This window comes from Callorhinchus milii, unplaced genomic scaffold (genome assembly GCF_018977255.1).
Source record: "Callorhinchus milii isolate IMCB2004 unplaced genomic scaffold, IMCB_Cmil_1.0 Scaffold32, whole genome shotgun sequence".
Taxonomy (NCBI): domain Eukaryota; kingdom Metazoa; phylum Chordata; class Chondrichthyes; order Chimaeriformes; family Callorhinchidae; genus Callorhinchus; species Callorhinchus milii.
Genome location: NW_024704773.1, coordinates 3,197,682 through 3,216,277, shown reverse-complemented (window position 1 = coordinate 3,216,277; position 18,596 = coordinate 3,197,682). Strand labels below are relative to the sequence as shown.

The window sequence follows — 18,596 nt, the reverse complement described above, 5'->3', positions numbered from 1 at the left end:
AAATGATTGTGTATTCTGAGTAGGATGACATAACTGGGCTGCGCTTGGTGCTCTATTCTGTACTGCTCCAGAAACATTTTATTTGTATGTTTTTTTATTGTGTTCTGACCTGTAATTCTGGATATTCCTAAATTAGCTGGAAGGAAAAGATGTCCTGTTTGTCTGATCTTCGTGATTCCAAGTGTTATGCTTTTAAAAAGCAATGCTGAGAGATCTGTGAGGCAGATTTATGTTGCACAGTCGTGGCATTGTGAATGAGTAGCACTGTTCACAATCCACTGAGACCAGAATGCTAAATTCAGCATTGTATGTTCATGGAACAGGCCATTAATCCACAGTCTCTGTGAGCCAATTGAGAATAGTGATATATATGATGAGATTCAGAAAGAGCTCTTCCATGAATCTCTTACAAAGTTAATAGGTATGTAGAATCTCCTAGAAAGGGCAAATTCCCCATTTCTTGTGCGTACTCACAATTTGCAGAGTAGCAGAGAATAAAATGAACCACATCTGTTGAGGCCTGCAAAAGCAATGGTGTTTGAAGAGTTACTCTTGAAATTATTTCCCCGCAGGGTATGGTTAAAGTATTTTTGAACATTATAATGTTTTATAATATAATAATCCTTGCATTTGATATAACGCTTTTCACGCCTTCTCAACGTCTCAAAGCGCTTCACAGAATAGACTGTAAAGTGAATTAACCGTATATTTGTAGGTGAAATGCGGCAGCCAATTGACCACAGCAGTGTCCCACAAACAGTCGTGGACTGAAAGTGACCAATTTATTATTGTTTTGGAGGGATTATTATTAGGCGTGTGGAGTAAGGAAACTTGTCCAAGGTTTTGCCCTGCCTGGAATTGAACCCAGGTGTCTCGCTTGCAAGGCGAATGCTGTAACCACTGAGCTACAGGACTCCATTGCTGCTTTACTGATCTTGGGGGGAATTAGGGAAGACATTTGTGTCTAACTTGTAAATTGTGACATTTTAAATCCAACATGTTATGGTTTGGAGTTGAGAGTATATACTTGCACAATGCAGGAGCCTACCACATGAACATAAGCATTTCAGTTGTACCAGGAGTTTGACTTGATACACAATTGCATCTACTACTGTGTTGTACTGCAAGCGAACTGGCTTGTCACACTCTTCATATTTTGTACAAATACCAGTTACAATGATAAACATATTAGTTGTATGAACTGGCTTATAGCTTTCCTTTGTCTCTTGTGATAGGTCAGACAGGACTCCTTATATCTCCAATAACAAAAAGGAACCCATTCAGTGGCTATGCTGGAAACAAAAGGTTTACAGACCAGAAGCTCATGAAAGATGTGTTCAAAATTGGGGATCTATACTTCAACACTGGGGACCTGATGTCCGAGAGCCATGATGGTTTTATTTACTTCCGTGATCGAATTGGAGACACTTTTAGGTATGCTATATAAATATCTGAAGCTTCATTATTTTGTCCAGTGAAATTGGGTGATATGAATCTTTCACACTAACCAGGAACAGCCAAGACACCAAATGCTCTTAATAATAATAATAATAATAATCCTTGCATTTGATATAGTGCTTTTCTCGTCGGGAGGACGTCCCAAAGCGCTTCACAGAACACACTGTAAAGTGAATTGACTGTATATTTGTGGGCGAACGCGGCAGCCAATTGCGCACAGCAATGTCCCACAAACAGTCGTAGATTGAAAGTGACCAATTTATTATTGTTTTGGGTTTTGGAGGGATTATTATTAGGCGTGTGGAGTAAGGAAACTTGTCCAAGGTTTCGCCCTGCCGGGAATTGAACTCAGGTCTCTCACTTGCAAAGCGAGTGCTCTAACCACTGAGCTACAGGACTCCACGGGACTCTTGAATGGCTACTGAAGGTTATTGGGTAGAATGTAGATAAAATGGCTAAATTTAATAAAACAAATTGCATTTATAAAGCGTCGTTCATTTAGAGCGCTTTACAGAGACAGAGTTGGACTCTGAGCTGGGGGTGGGGGAGGGAAATGGCCATAAACGCATTCAAAGAGGTAGGATTTGAGGCCTCAAAGATAGAAAAGAGAGATCGGAGATGGAGGAGTAGAATAGGGAGGGAGTTCTACCAGTTTAGGGGTGGTGGGACGGAAAGAGACTGGAGGAGAAGGGAAGCCTAGGAGTTCCAGAGCCTGGGGCTGAGAGGCTGAAGGCCCGACCACCGATGGTAGGGCGGTTGGGGCGGGGGACGTGGAGCAGACCAGAGCCAGAGGAACGGAGGGTACGGGCAGGTAGGTAGGGGATAGTAGGTCGGAGAGGTAGGAGGGAGCAAGGCCGTGAATGGCCTTGTAGGTGAGGATGAGGATCTTGAAATCAATCCTCTGGGGGATGGGGAGCCAGTGGAGGCGAGCGAGGGTGGGAGTGATGTGGTCCTGGTGCGGGACAGTACACGAGCTGCAGAGTTCTGAATGACCTGCAGCTTGTGGAGGGAGGTGGCGGGAAGGCCGGCGAGGAGAGAGTTCCCATAGTCCAGCCTTGAGGTGACAAAGGCGTGGACCAGGGTTTCAGCAGCGTGAGGGGTGAGGTAGTGCCGTAGTCTGGCGATGTTCCGAAGGTGATGGAAGGCGGTGCCAGTTGTAGTGCGGATGTGAGGGAGAAAGGACAGCTCAGGGTCGAACAAAACGCCGACCACCCGATGGGAGTTGCAGGAGATGGAATGGGGAACGCTCTGCAGCCCTAGTTAGCTGAGCAAAGTGGATAGGCAGAGGAGGCGATCGGGATGCCAGAGAGTGGACAGATTTGTAGGTGATCTTGAGGATATTGATCTGCAAGGAGATGGGAGTCACTGGAAACTGACGAGGACTGAGGTGATGTGTGTGCAGATTTGGTGTGGATGAGGATGCAGGCAGTGGAGCATTGGATGATGCAGCTTGCAGGTCTAAACACCTATTTGAGATGGGTGATATGCTGTGAAAAATTCCGATTGTGTATTGGAAGGGGAGTTTAATTTGCAAGGGGGTTTGAAAGCAAAAATTAAAAAAAATCTAAATCACAGAAAAATTGAAGAATGAAGCACTGTCTTCCCTCAGACATCCATCTCGTTCTCCAGCCCTAACTTACACTCTGGCAGCCTCTGGTTATTGCTAACCACGATCCCAGTCCAACCTCTCAGGCTGGTTGTAGAGACTGAAACGGGCATTTCTGATGCCATTTGCAATATGGCAAATTAGACCCCTCTGCATTAATGTCTGCATTTTATTTGATTGGTATTTTGTTTCATATTTGTGAAAATCAGACCTTCCTACACAAAATGGGTAACCTCAAAGGATGGTTGAAACTGGGACTCTGGACTAATTTAAGAAACTGCTTGATCTTGGAGTGGGGAAATATTTTTCCATTAGCATGATATCAAATGGGCCAAAGGACCTCTGTTGTGAAGAACTTTTACTGGGCAGCAATCATGCATAGTGAGTTTTCATAATGGGTTGTATGTCAGATACGGTTATTCATTGGCTATGTGGCTGATGTATAGGGAGAGGTGCTTCCGTTGCAAGAGGGGAAGGAAAAAAAAGTCTTGACACTTAAAATGTTCTTGGTCTTGTATTTTTCTTTCTTTCAGCAGTTGTAAGAATTTTGGAAAATTATTTCATTCAGAGAAATGCCAATGGTGTACATTAGATGAGTTCATAAGCACAAAACATTTTCAGGTGCTTAAAACAAAAACAGAAGTCGCTGGGAACACTCAGCAGGTCAGGCATCATGTATGGAGAAAGGGAAAGTGAATCAAAATTTGAGTGTTGAGTGTTCTCAGCGACTGTTTTTATTTCAGATTTCCAGCATCTGCAGTATTTTTCGTTTTATTTTCACATGCTTATTGGTCTGGATTTTGTTATGTTTTTAGATGGAAAGGGGAAAATGTTGCAACCACAGAGGTGGCGGACATTATTGGAATGCTCGACTTTGTTCAAGAAGTCAATGTATATGGAGTTTCCATACCAGGTATCGTATTGTATCAAAACACTTTCATTTTTCTCAAAGAAAATTGCTCTACATGTATCCTAGTTCATGTTGCAAGCGGTTCACTTGCATTTACATAGCACCCATCATGCAGGGTTGCTTCTTGCTACTCTAGCTCTGCACGGTGATGGAGTTGTATACCGAGCAAGGAAGAAAGGAGGTGACTATAAACAAGGTCGAAGAGGTAAAGTGGGATGTAAAGATGCATAAAGAGGGTGCAAGGCAGAGAGAATGAGTCAAGGAGTTCCAGAGTTTAGGAGAGCAGTGGCAAAGAGGGATTTGGGGACACACAACAGGCCTGAGCTGAAGGGAGCGAGACATCAAACACAAGAAGTCCTGGCAGCAACTATCAATCACCATCAAATGGCATTCATTAACGACCAATATATGAGATCTGAACTCAGTCCAAGCTTCAAGCAATATCTTTTCTTTTAGAACAATATTAAAACAATTCATTTGATCCTTGTGTTTGATATACTCCTTTTCACATTGTCAAAACACCTGAAAGCGCTTCACAAGACTCACCGGATTGTCATCACTGTGTATTTTGTAGGCAAATGCAGCAGCTAGTCTTACGGACAGCAGGGTCCCACAAACAGCCATGAAGTGAATGAGCAAGTTTTAAAAGGGATAAAACTTCTAAAGCTCCTGTGGAAAACATAAGTTTGTGTCACAACTACTTTCTTCACTATTCACTATCCTGGTAACAAATTGCATCATATGTGTAACTACCCTTGTGGGCAAACCCAAACGCATATCAATAAACTGTTGCTTTATTGTGTTTACCAACAGGGTATGAAGGCAGGATAGGAATGGCAGCTATTATCCTGAATCCAGGCCAAGAGTTTGATGGGAAAATCTTCTGCAGTCATATTATAAAATATCTTCCAGGCTATGCTTTCCCACGCTTCATAAGGATCCAGGTAAAATTGTAAACGGAAGACTTCCTCTTTACAATAATAATAATAAGCTTTTTATTTGATATAGCACCTTATCACATCTTCGAGGCATCTCAAAGCTCTTCACAGAATATACTGTAAAATATAGTTTATGGGCGAAACGTAACAGCCAATTGTGCACAGTAGTTTAATTGCTTAAAACATTAGGGAAGGGCGGGGTGATTTAAGACAGGGCAGTATATAATGTATTAGAAGTATCACACTGAAACCACCTTATTACTCTATTTTCAATTTGCAATTTAAATATGTAACAATAATCCTAATCTTTGCATTGAAAATTCCATTAAAAGATCTTATAAAAATAGGCAGTGGCATAATCTATCAAACCATTAAGTAATGAAATGAGGTCAAATTGAATTATCATAAAATAAAACAGACAAAACCAAAAGAAGTGAATGAAAATTCATATGCTGTTGAACATTATGAGTAGTCCTAAATTTAACCCTTCTTGTGCCAGACGTGTTTTACTGTTCTGGATGTTATTTGAGCTGTAGAGCTCAATAATTCTGTAAAAATTGTGTAAAAGATTAGCCTAAAAGTTACATATATAGTTCAACCACATTATTTATCAATGCCAAGCGAGATCATAGAAAGGCAGACTTTTGTTTGGAAGGCAGAGTAGAAGCCAGGAGGAAGAAGAAAGGTAAGATATTTAACCTATATTTAAGGTTTAGAAGGCTTGGATAGTTTGATTAAATAGAAAATGTTTGAAAATAAAGAATACTTCAAAAATAATATCTTTCACTAAGAAAAGTTCCAATCAATGGATCACTAGTTTTGCTTAGTTTCAGTCCTAGACATTTACCTTTGTTCATTTAGATCTATTGCAATGTACACTGCCAGTGTTTCAATGCAGAAACTAATCAAAGCAATTGTGTTTGTTTAGGAATCCATGGAGATGACTGGAACTTTCAAAAGAAAAAAAATGCATCTGGTGGAAGAAGGATTCAATCCCATGAAAATATCTGAACCGTTGTATTTCTTAAATGTTTCTGAGAAATCCTGTGCTTCATTGACAGAACAAATTTTCAATGACATCTTGTCTTTGAAGATAAAATTATGAGCAATATTTGGTTAACTTTTTTTACTGAAGTGCTGCGGTTTAATCATGCCTCTTCAGCATGACTCTCAGCATGTGATGTGATAATGAAATTAATACCAGCTGTTTATGTCGGTATATTCTGTCTAAAGTGACCTATCGGCAAGAGTTTTGACCTGTCATTACGATTGCCTCGAATACAAAATCACCTGATGTTGTGAGTTTGTATATAAAATGTTACTGATATCACTAATGAGCACAATCTTTTAAAACTCTAAAATCATTGTAGCTTTTCAACTGTTCAAAGGACTGTACCTGATGATTTTTTAGCCAATATTGGAGGATTATGTGAATATTAGACATTTATGCTCCTTTGAATCTGAATCCTATGGCAAATTGTACATAAAATGCCAAAACATCAAATACTGTTTGTAGATATACCTGACCTTTTAGCACTGCCATCATGTCCCAAAGCCTGGCTGTACTATAATGTTGTATTAATCATTGTATCTATTACTTTTCCAACTACTCATTGATATCTTAGTACTGCCTTGTTAATTGTATTCTATATAACAAAAACTGTCTGTCCCAATTCTTCAAGTTGCCAGCATATCAATAACTGATTCAGTCCTTATTGTACTATAGGGTTGTATGGAGACGGGTGGCAATTTTTATGCTGTTTTACTGCTGAGGCTGCCTTGGATAATATTAATACCAATTTACATATTCCAGTGGACAATTAATAGAGTAGTTAATGTTTAATGCAGTTTGACTAAAAATACCTGTTGACTTAATTAACTTGAATCACATTGCTTCCAAATTTTACAATCATGTCTTCCACACATGCTATGGATTTAGTCCGGGCCTTTAATAATAATAATCCTTGCATTTGATAGTGCCTTATCACGTCTTTGAGACGTCTCAAAGCGTTTCACAGAATATACTTTAAAGTGAATTGACTGTATATTTTGTGGGACGAAACTCAGCAGCCAATTGCACACAGCAATGTCCCATAAACAATCGCGGATTGAAGTGACCTCTTGTTATTTTTTTTGAAGGAATTTTTACCCACGGAAAAGCAATCCGCCAGCCGACTAATAACCTGGTTCCTACTTACTGCTAGGTAAACAGAGGCGTGTGGAGTAAGAAAACTTGCCCAGCGTTTTGCCCTGCTGGGAATCGAACCCAGGTTTCTTGCTTGCGAGGTGAGTGCTCTAACCACTGAACTACAGGACTCCAAAATAATGTCAGCAAAAACTTTTTTGGACTTGACAGCATAGCAGCTTTGCACCTCTCACACCTGTTCTCAGGCGAGGAAATCCGTACATGGAACAGGAAGGCCACAGTAGCAATATACAAGGATTGTGCATGGGTCAAAACTACTTTTCCTGCGATTCAATATGTCTTGACCTGTTATCCCATGCACACTTACCAGCAAGTGCTGCAATCGCAGTGAATCAAAATGAAGTTCTCCACATGCGTTTATGGATCAAGGCTATGTTTCCCTTGATTCAATGCAGCCAGTAAGTGCAGGAGTAATGGAGGATTGGGAACCTTGTTACGAGTTAGGAGGTGATGAATACTTGAAGTGCAAAGGAATCTCAATGGGACTCGGGTGAATGTACAACTTAGGCGATTATATGATTTATAAAGATAATACTTACGCGAGTTTTACTGAATAAAGCAAGACTACTACATTACTTTTTAAAAAGCTTGATCAACCGAATTGCTACACAACTAGCAAAACATTTACGAAAAGTGCATCTAATCTCTTCTTCAATTTTAATATGAAGTCTCATTTTGGTTGTAAATAATTTCACAAGTAATGGTTCAATAATTTGATTCCAAACAGGTCAGATATAGAGTATGAGTTTTGCACATTTGATGTGTTACTAATTGTATGAGTTTTCATTGTGAAAGAATTTGTATAACTACTAGCTTAATTGTCTAGGTTCAAAACATGATTTTAATGGTTTTAGTATGACAACAGAAGTAGCAAATTTTCCGAGCTGGAAGCTAAGCTTATTTTGAAGCTGTCCACCTGAAGAATGAAACACTACAACTTAAAGTAATCTTTTTGTTGGGTAGGGTGGGGGTGGGATAAGACGCATTATAGGCTTTACTTAGACAGGGTGGAATGTATTTAGTTTACTGATAATTTTTGTATTTTAATATGTTGCTTTACTCTAAGTGATGACCTTTTAGTATATTACAAACTGCAGTAAGAAAAGTGCATTCTGGATATTAGTAATCTTTCTAGATGAGCAGTTTCTATTCCACAAATAAGTATATTTTCTATTTGAAATTCAGCTAAAACACATTGCTATAATAGTGAAGGGATAATGAAAATTATTTGTTTTGATCATACATTTTAGCATAATCCTATTAAGAAAAACTATTGGAATAGTGTTCCTCCAGAAATTTTAAACTCGGAATTCTTGTGAAAATTGTGTTCTGTAAGCTTGTACAACTTTCAAATGCAAAGATTGTTGTTATTATCTGTGGGCGTGAAGGGAAAATTAAACGGTGTCATGTAAATTTCAGCACATAAGTAGGCTCTTCAGTCCACATATGTTATGGTGGCCTCGAAACTGGATCTATCTACTCCCAGCCTATCTTTTTATTTTAAGTCATTTGTAAGACTATAGAAGAATTTTCAGTATTTCTGGAGGGACATGACCTTAGTAATTTTTCCAAACAATGAATGAATTAGTTGCTACTGTTTGTAAATTGTGTAGGAGGGTCAGAGTATTTTATTTACTTATTACTTCTCCCCGGTAGAAGTTTAACCAGTACTGGAACAACCTTCTACTTTATATTAAAATGTAATTGGATGCTGGGTTCTGACTTTGATTTGCGATTCAGGTTCTGTGATCAGATGGTCATCTTTCATCATGTTAGGTTTAAATTGTTGTACGTTACACTTGCAAGGCATCATTACTATAATTCTTTTATTTTTGTAACAAGAGTGTAATTTTTGCTAAGACGTGATAACCTAATTTTATGTATACAATGATGTGGAAGAATACATTCAATAAAACCAGTTTATTCTTATAAAGGGATTTCACTTGTGGTATGTTTACTAATCAACCTTGAACTTGTTTCAGATTCCTTGTTGATATGATTTGGAAGTCTGTTGTGTAAGCAGATAACAATTAATTTTCATCATAATTCCAGTGATGAGCCATTCATGCTCTTATCTAGATTACTGGAAGAATATTTTGCACACATCTTCCAAACTTGTTAAGGGAATTTCTTGTGGTGTTGTGACGAATAATTTCTCAAGTAAAAAAATGGTCATTTACTTCACGTCTGTTTGTGGGACTTCGCTGTGGAAATTGGATGCTGCATTCACCCACAGTACACAGTCATTCCACTTTAGAGTATATCCTGTGAAGTGGTTTGGGACATCCTCCCGACGTGAAAGGCCCTATATCAAATGCAAAGATTATTATTATAAACCTGCATTCCATTCACTACTTGTTAAAGTCCATACTTTTGGCCACACACGGTACACAAGAGATTGCAATACAATGACCATCCAGATTAACTATTCTAAAGGATTAAATGTTTATTTAAATGACAATTTAATAGCAATTATTCCTTCAATACTAAAAACAAATTTTGTTATGCTTTCATTGCTGAGTGCTTTGTAATGTTGTAGAGTGCGATATAATGCATATATTAGAAAAGTAAGGTTCACTAAGAATGCTACTTTTAGGTTGTCAGGATAGGAAATACCTACTTTATATTGTATTGATGATTTCAACAGAAGCTTTCATCAGTGCTATATATTTGTATATTGTTTTCCTTTTTAATAATATGAATTTTCAGTAACCGATGACGGAATGGGTGAAGCTTCAATGTAATACTGCATAAACCCTCATATATTCTCACAGTCCTGACCTGAAAATATATTCCTTGTCATTTTCTTCAGTTACCGAGATCAAGAATAGTGCAGATTTTGCATTATGATGGATATTCTTTGGAATTATAGCCTTCCTTTTCTTCCCCTCCCCATTCTTGTGTCTCATCTTGTGAAACATTCAAATCTTAATTCTGAAGAGAATTAGAAATGAATTATAGATTCTGCAAAACCACTTGCTGCAATATACTTTAGTGTAGAATTGCCCACTGATCCACTGCAGATTATTGTGATAAACCAGCAATATTGACGTCACAACCAGTTAATCTTCTTGTGAAACATCAGAGAGTTGGAGACCATTCACTGACAGTCGGTGTCCGCACAGACATCCATTCTTGGTGAAAACTGACTGACAGCAAAATAAAACCATGCATCAAACCTAAAGTGTTAAAGAATTCAAAATAATAATTGTGAGAAGAGAAAGGTTCTTCAGGGCTGTAATTGAATCTTGGGTTCACCTAACTGAACTGCACAATAAGCTTCAGTTTCCTTGTAAGAATGTCTGAATCTTTAGATCAGACTGCTGCTCTGTAATTGCTCACGGGTATCTTTTCACTTTTAATATATTTCGGGAAGAAGAAATTAATCATAAAGTACATGCGGTGGAGTCTGGAAAGAAATTGAAAATCTATCTTGTTAACTGATACCTGAATGTTCAATGAGACAGAACTTATTTGTGATCCAAGGAGACTTGCAGAGTTGCAACATTGAACAACAACAACAACTTGGATTTATATAGTGCCCACCACACCAGATGGTGTCTTAGAGCGCTTTATAGTTTCGGATCCCGGGACCGAGTCGGGTGGAGGGGAAAAGGTGACCAAAGGCACGGTCGAAAAGAAAGCCGAGACCTGAAAATAGGAAGAGAGGGAACGAGGTGAAGGGAGTGAGGAAGGCAGTTCCAGAGCCTCAGGGCATAGTAGCTGAAAGCACGGCCACCGAGGGTGAAGCGGTTGACTCGGGAGACCAGGAGGAGGCCAGACCCGGAGGAACAAAGGCAACAGGTGCTGTTTTGAGGAGAGAGGAGGTCAGAGAGGTAGGGGGGTGCAGAGTGCAGGAATTTGAATACGAGGATGAGGATCGTGAAGTCAATCTTCTCTGGGATAGGGAGCCAGTGCAGTCTGGCAAGGACTGGGGTGATCGGGGAGCGGAGTTTAGTACGGGTGAGAATGCGGGTGGCAGAGTTCTGTATGAGTTGGATTTTATGGATGGTAGTGGATGGGAGACCGGCGAGGAGGGCGTTGGAGTAGTCCAGCTGAGATGAACCAACCTACTCCTGCAACCAGTTCTGCATTTGGTATGACAAACAGACATTAGTGCAATAATAATAATCCTTGCATTTGATATAGTGCCTTATCACGTTTTCCAGACGTCCCAGAGTGTTTCACGGAATATACTGTGAATTAACTATATCTTCTGGGTGAAATGAGGCAGCGAATTGTGCACAGCAGTGTCCCACAAACAGTTGTGGATTGAGTGACCAATTTATATATCTTTTTTAAGAAATTATTACCTCCGGAAAAGTGATTTATCAATCGAATAGCAACCAGGTTCCTACTAACTGCTAGGTAAACAGAGGCATGTGGAATAAGGAAACGTTTTGCCCTGCTGGAAATCGAACCGAGGTCTCTCGCTTGAGAAGCGAGTGCTCTAACCACTGAGCTACAGGACTCCACATGTACAGGACTACAATATAAAACTATTGTAAGATTTATAAAATCAAATCCATAATTTTTAAAAATTCTTCAATTGGTCCATCAATTCCATACTATAGTGGAGTCCTGTGGCTCAGTGGTTAGAGCACTCGCTTTGCAAGTGAGAGACCTGAGTTCAATTCCCGGCAGGTCAGGGCGAAACCTTGGGCAAGTTTCCATTCTCCACACAGAGCCTAATAATAATCCCTCCAAAACTAAAAACAATAATAAATTGGTCATTTTCAATCTACGACTGTTTGTGGGAGATTGCTGTGCGCAATTGGCTGCCGCGTTTGCCCACAAATATACAGTCAATTCACTTTACAGTGTATTCTGTGAAGCGCTTTGGGACGTCCTCCCGACATGAAAAGCGCTATATCAAATGCAAGGATTATTATTATTATTATAGAGCAGCCATCCAATCAATATTTTCCAATTTTCTCTTTCTTTGATTGTTGATTGGGGGGCATAAGTAACAGGAGCAATGCTGTTGTAATAGGGGATACAACAGTGAGAGGTATAGACAGACGTTTCTGTAACAGAAGACAGGCGTCAAGGATGGTATGCTGCCTCCCTGCTGCAACAGTCTTACAGACATCGAGGAACGGGTGGATAATATTCTTCAGAGGGTAGGACAACATCCAGAAGTGATGGTCCAGGTTGGGATCCATGCTATTGGTAAAAAAAAGGGCTGAGACTCTGCTGGGTGAATATCAAAAGCTGGGGAACATACTAAAGAATAGAACATCCAAGGCTGTGATCTCTGGATTACTCCCTGTGCCTCGGGCAAATAAGTACCATAATGGAGGGATCAAGCATATAAATGTTTGGCTGGAGAAGTGGTCCAGAAAAGAGGACTTCAGGTTTCTGGATCATTGGGACCAGTTCTGGGGCAGGTGGGACCTGTACCATGTGGATGGGTTGCACCTAAACAGGGCTGGGGTGAATGTGCTTGCAGACAGGCTATCTAATGCTGTTGGGGAGGGTTTAAACTAGTTTTGAGGGGGGAAGGGAATGCAAAAAATGAAGAACTAGAAAATGGAGAAATAAAACAGGGGGGGAAGTGCAGTACAGGTCAAGTTGGTCTTGGAGGGCATGTGCCTAAATGCACAGAGTTTAGCAAGCAATATTGGTGAGCTGCAGGCTCCAGTGGTCATAGGGGGATATGATGTAGTAGCAGTAATAGAGACTTGGCTCAAACAAGGACAGGAATGGGAGCTGAATATTCCTGGCTATAATGTATTCAGGAGGGATAGGGAAGGAAAAAAAGGAGGAGGTGTGGCAATGTTAATCAAGGATACGGTTATAGCCGTGGAAAGGGTCGAGGTGCTGGAGGGCCCCAAAACAGAATCTATCTGGTTAGAGTTAAGGAACAAAAAATGAGTTGTTACGCTGGTAGGGGTATACTATAGACCACCAAATAGTGAGAAGGAAATAGATAAGCAGATCTGCAAGCAGATCTCAGACAGATGCAAGGCCAACAGAGTCGTGATAATGGGGGACTTTAATTATCCCAACATAGACTGGCAAAAGAACAGTGCAAAGGGCAAGGAGGGGGAAAGATTCCTAAAATGCATACAGGGCAACTTTCTTGATCAGTACGTTTCCAGCCCAACGAGGAAGGAAGCAGTGCTAGATCTAGTTCTGGGGAATGAAGCAGGGCAAGTGGAGCAGGTTTCAGTGGGCGAGCATCTGGGTAATAGTGATCACAACATCATTAGATTCAGAGTGCATATGGAAAGAGACAAGGAACCATCTAAGGTGAAGATACTCAATTGGAAGAGGGCAAATTTCAGTGAGTTAAAAGGGGAACTAGCCATGATGGACTTGAAAGAAAGATTGGGAGGTAAAACAACTAAAAAGCAGTGGGAAGTTTTCAAGGATGAGATAGCTCAGGGACAGAATAACTACATTCCCACAAAAGGGAAAAGTAGGGCATCCAAACCTCCCTGGATGAAGAAAGTAATTGTATCTAGAATGAAGCAGAAAAAGGAGGCGTATGACAAATGTCAAACCCAAGATACAGAAGACAACCAAATAGAATATTGAAAGTGCAGAAGAGGTTTGAGAAAGGAAATAAGAAATAAGAAAAAAGATTATACGAAAAAAGGTTAGTGGGTAACATTAAAGGGAATTCTAAAATATTTTACAAACACATCAAGAATAAAAGATGAATCAAAAGTAGGATGGGGCCAATTAAGGACCAAGGCGAAAATCTTATTGTGGAGGCAGAGGGCATGGCTGATGTACTGAATGAATACTTTGCATCTGTCTTCACAAACGAAGTGGAAGCACCAAATGCCGCAGTATCGGAGAAGAGGGTAGAGGAAATGGATTGGATAAGTATAAACAGAGAGGAGGTACTAAAAAACTTGACTGGGCTGAAGGTAGATAAGTCGCCCAGTCCGGATGGGATGCAACCAAAGTTACTATGGGAGGCACGGGTACAAATAGCGGAGGCTTCGGCTACAATTTTTCAATCTTTGTTGGACGCAGGGGTGGTGCCAGAGGACTGGAGAGTGGCCATAGTGACTCCCCTGCACAAAAAGGGACAGAAGGTCAAACCTGGGAACTACAGGCCAGTCAGCCTAACATCAGTAGTGGGGAAACTGCTGGAGACTATAATCCAGGACAGAATAAATCTTCACTTAGAAGAATGTGGGTTAATTAGGGACAGCCAGTACGGATTTGTTAAGGGCGGATCTTGTCTAACAAATCTAATAGAATTTTTCGATGAGGTAACGGAGAGGGTGGATAAAGGTAATGCAGTTGATGTAGTTTATATGGACTTTCAAAAGGCATTTGACAAAGTGCCACATGAAAGACTTGTAAGAAGGATAGAAGCCCATGGTATAAAAGGGATAGTGGCAGCATGGATCCAGAACTGCCTGGGAGACAGAAAGCAGAGAGTTGTGAACAGCTGCTTTTCTGACTGGAGGGAAGTGTACAGTGGCGTCCCCCAGGGATCAGTATTAGGACCACTGCTCTTCTTAATATATATAAATGATCTGAACTTGGGTATAGCAAGTACCGTTTCCAAGTTTGCGGATGACACAAAGTTAGGTAGGGTGGTAAACACTGAGAAGGATAGGAGCCAATGCAGGAAGACATAGACAGAATGGTAAAATGGGCAGACACATGGCAGATGAATTTCAATGTGGAGAAATGTGAGGTAATGCATTCTGGTAGAAAGAATGAGGGGAGGCAATACAGGTTATGTAATACAATCTTAAGGGGGGTAAAAGAACAGAGAGTCCTGGGGGTGCAGGTAAATGAATCCTCGAAGGTGGCAGGACAGGTAGATAAAGCTGTAAAAAGGGCATATGGGATACTAGGCTTTATAAATAGGGGTATAGAGTACAAGAGTCAGGAGGTTATGATTAACCTATATTAACCACTGGTAAGGCCTCAGTTAGAATATTGCGCCCACTATAGGAAGCAAGTTAAGGCATTGGAAAGAGTGCAGAGGAGATTTATAAGAATGGTACCAGAAATGAGGGACCTTGATTATGAGGAAAGGTTAGAGAGGATGGGATTATTCTCATTGGAGCAGAGAAGGTTACGAGGAGACCTAATAGAGGTCTTCAAAATCATGAGGGGGATTTGATAGGTTAGAAAGGGAAAACCTGTTTCCACTGGTGGGTGTGTCAGTGACTTGAGATCACAGAATCAAAATAGTATCTAAAAGAAGCAGAGGGGAGGTGAGAAGAAATCTTTTCACGCAGCGAGTTGCTCGAATCTGGAATGCATTGCCTGAAAGGGTGGTGGAGGCTGATTTGATAACTACTTTTAAAAACGAGGTGGACGGGTATTTGAAGAGGATGGGTTTGCAGGGTTATGGAGAAAGGGTTGGGGAGTGGGAGTGACATTACATTACTCTTCTCAAAGAGCCGGCACAGACTCGATGGGCCGAATGGTCTCTTTTTGTGCTGTACGGTTCTATGATTCTTGGGACGTTTTGGGATGTTCTCCCGACCTGAAAGACATTAGACAAATGTAATTTTGTATTGTATTCATTCATTCAACGCCCTCTGCGCGTGAGTTGGGCATTACTATTAGTAAGCAGTCAATTAGGAATGGGTACCGAAACTGTTGTTCCTCATTCTTGTCATCGGTTCCTACAGCACAAAATGACTCCTACTTTGGCACAAATCTAGTACTTACCACAAAGGGTATAAGGGTGGCCAGTGTGGATAGTGAAAATGACTGGTGCTTTTTCAGATTGCTCTTCTGAAGTTAGGGATATGGTGAGTTGATCCATACTACTGATTGGCAGCATCTTGTTTTGCCCAAAGCAAGCAAATTCGAATGTTTATAGCTTGACTGCTTGTCCTATCTGCATGGACAATGTCACTAAATCCCGAGTCCTCAATTAGATAACTTATTTCTGTTTTTCAATATTCATGACACCCTTCATTGCACCATGATGTTATTGGATGCATGAGGTCCATAATGGTGTAGATTTGCAAGCAATCTGTGGAAGAAGAAGCCTTTTCTCATTCCACCCTCTCTTGTGTTAGTAAAACTTCTTTGCAGATGCATCAACTTAAAAACATAGGAAATTAGGAATTGCTAACCAAATAAAATCCAATATTCTTTTGGTTTGTCTTCTATCATCCTGGTAGTCACACGCTACAGGGTGACCAAAAAGTCATGAAATCCACCCTATTATCTAAATACATATATATCATTACTTTAAAACTTATGAGACATTGTAATGGTATTATGACTTTTCATTCACCCTGTCAATAATGGAGATGTTGATCGCAAATAATTCTGTATGGATTAATCTACAACAGAGGAGAAAGCTTTGGGAACATTAGATCCAAAGTTGCCCGGTTCTTCCAAACATACTATCTACGTGCTCCCTCTTAGTGACATCATCCACAGACATTGGGTCAACTTACACATGTATGCGGATGATACCCAATTCTATCTCTCTGCCTCCAACCCTCAACTCCGACTGTCTGTCGGACATCAAGTCCTGGATGAGGGAAAACTTCCTACAGTTGAATGTGAACAAGACTGAGGCCCTCCTGATTGGCTCACGCCAGCGCCTGAGGTGTGGAGGATCACCATCCAAGGATGCACACTCCACCTCACCGAGCTAGACCGGAACCTGGGCTTCTTGATTAACTATCAACTGTCCCTTCGACCCCAAATCCGTGCCACGACCTACTCAGCCTTTCCCCACCTCCACAACATTGTCTGGCTCACCATCGCCTCACCCCTCAGGCCGACAAAACCCTCATTCACACACTCATCACGTTTAGGCTTGACTACACCAACTCCTTGCTTGTCGGCCTTCTCAACTCTTCCCTCCACAAGCTGCAGTTCATCCAGAACTCTGTAGCACCAGGCTCTGCAACCCCATCACCCCCACCTTCGCCCAACTCTACTGGCTCCCCATCCCCCAGAGGATAGTTCAAAATCCTCGTCCTCACCTTTAAGGCCCTCCACGGCCTTACCCCTCCTCACCTCCGCGACGTTCTAGCCCCATATCAACCTGTCCACTTCCTCCGCTCAGCAGTCTGTGGCCTAATCCATGTCCACCACCCGTTCGCCCCACCATTGGCAGTCGGGCCTTTAGCCTTTCTGCTCCCACCCTATGGAACTCCATCCCACATTCCCTTCACCTCGTCCCTCCTTTGCCTCCTTCAATTATAATAATATTAAATTGGTCACTTCAATCCATGACTGTTTGTGGGACGCTGCTGTGTGCAGTTGGCTGCCGTGTTTCGCCCACAAAATATACAGTCAATTCACTTTACAGTATATTCTGTGAAGTGCTTTGAGACGTCGCGAAGATGGGACATGGTGCTATATCAAATGCAAAGATGATTATTATTATTATTCAAGGCGGGTTTCAAAACCTTTCTCTTCGACTAAGCATTCAGCAATCCTCCTACCCTGCCTGCCCTCCACCCACCCTGAACCCTACCACCAACTCGGGTCCAAATCCCTGACTGTCCAGCACCTTGGGTGTCCTGCTGACGTGAAAGTTGCTATATAAATGTAATTTTGTATTTGTGCTACACTTTACTATGTGCCATGTCTTAAATTACTCATATACTGTATTCCAAAAATATTATTTTCTAAAATAAATCTATTTATCTAGTGAATCGATACTTTCTGCTTTCACTGTCTCCCTAGAAAGTATGTTCTATGGATTTACCACTCACTCATTGAAGTAGTGTTTCCACAGATTAGCTTTGAACACCCTTGCCCTCTGGTTCTACTATTCTGAACATGATGAAATAGCTTGTCACAGACTACATTTTCATGTCCCTTTAGAATCCTAAAAACAGCAAGCATATCACCTCTCAACCTTCTCTTTTCCAGCGTGAACATGCCCAGTTTACTTAATCGCTCTTCCTGATCCAGTCTATCTCTCCCTTGAATAATTCTGGTCATCCTCCTCTATATCCTCTGAATTATTGCAATATAATTTTTGTACTGCGGCGACCAGAATTGTACACAGTATTCCAAGTACAGTCGCACCAATGATCTATAAAGTAGCAGGATTACCACACTATTTCGGCTCAATGTTGACCTTTTAATACATCCCAACATCTGGTTTGCAATCCTCACTGCCACTGAGCAGTATTGCGATAGCTTCAATTTAGGGCCCTTTATTTATATTATACGTGATTATTGTGTGTCAGCCCGACTCAGTTGCTCGTATTCCTGCCTCTAAGTCAGAAGGTTGTGCATCCAGGTCACATGTTGGGATGTGGAATTCATATAGTCCAGGCTGGCACTCCAGTGTAGTGCTGGGGGTGTGCCTCATTGTTGGAGGTGCTGTCCTTCAGACGAAATGTTAAACTGAGGTGCCATCTATCTATCCAGGTGGAAAACAACAGCAACAACAATAAGTCACATTTAGTTAGTGATATTCACATCGGAAAGACGTCCCAAGGGTGTTAAAGATCCCATGGAAAAGACAAGAGAGTTTCTTCTGGTGTCGGCCAACAATGCGCAAAT

General features: G+C 40.9%; 1 protein-coding gene across 1 annotated transcript in view; it reads left to right on the top strand.

Moving 5' to 3' along the window:
- The window catches only part of LOC103178046 (long-chain fatty acid transport protein 6), a 34,739-nt gene extending 27,831 nt beyond the window's left edge, over positions 1 to 6,908 (top strand). Inside the window, exons 7-10 of the mRNA XM_007892530.2 lie at positions 1,236 to 1,434; positions 3,880 to 3,977; positions 4,788 to 4,918; positions 5,841 to 6,908. Coding sequence (XP_007890721.2) covers positions 1,236 to 1,434; positions 3,880 to 3,977; positions 4,788 to 4,918; positions 5,841 to 6,017 — 605 coding nt within the window. The 3' untranslated portion in view covers positions 6,018 to 6,908. The remainder of the gene's footprint in view (positions 1 to 1,235; positions 1,435 to 3,879; positions 3,978 to 4,787; positions 4,919 to 5,840) is intronic.
- The last annotated feature ends 11,688 nt before the right edge of the window (positions 6,909 to 18,596 follow it).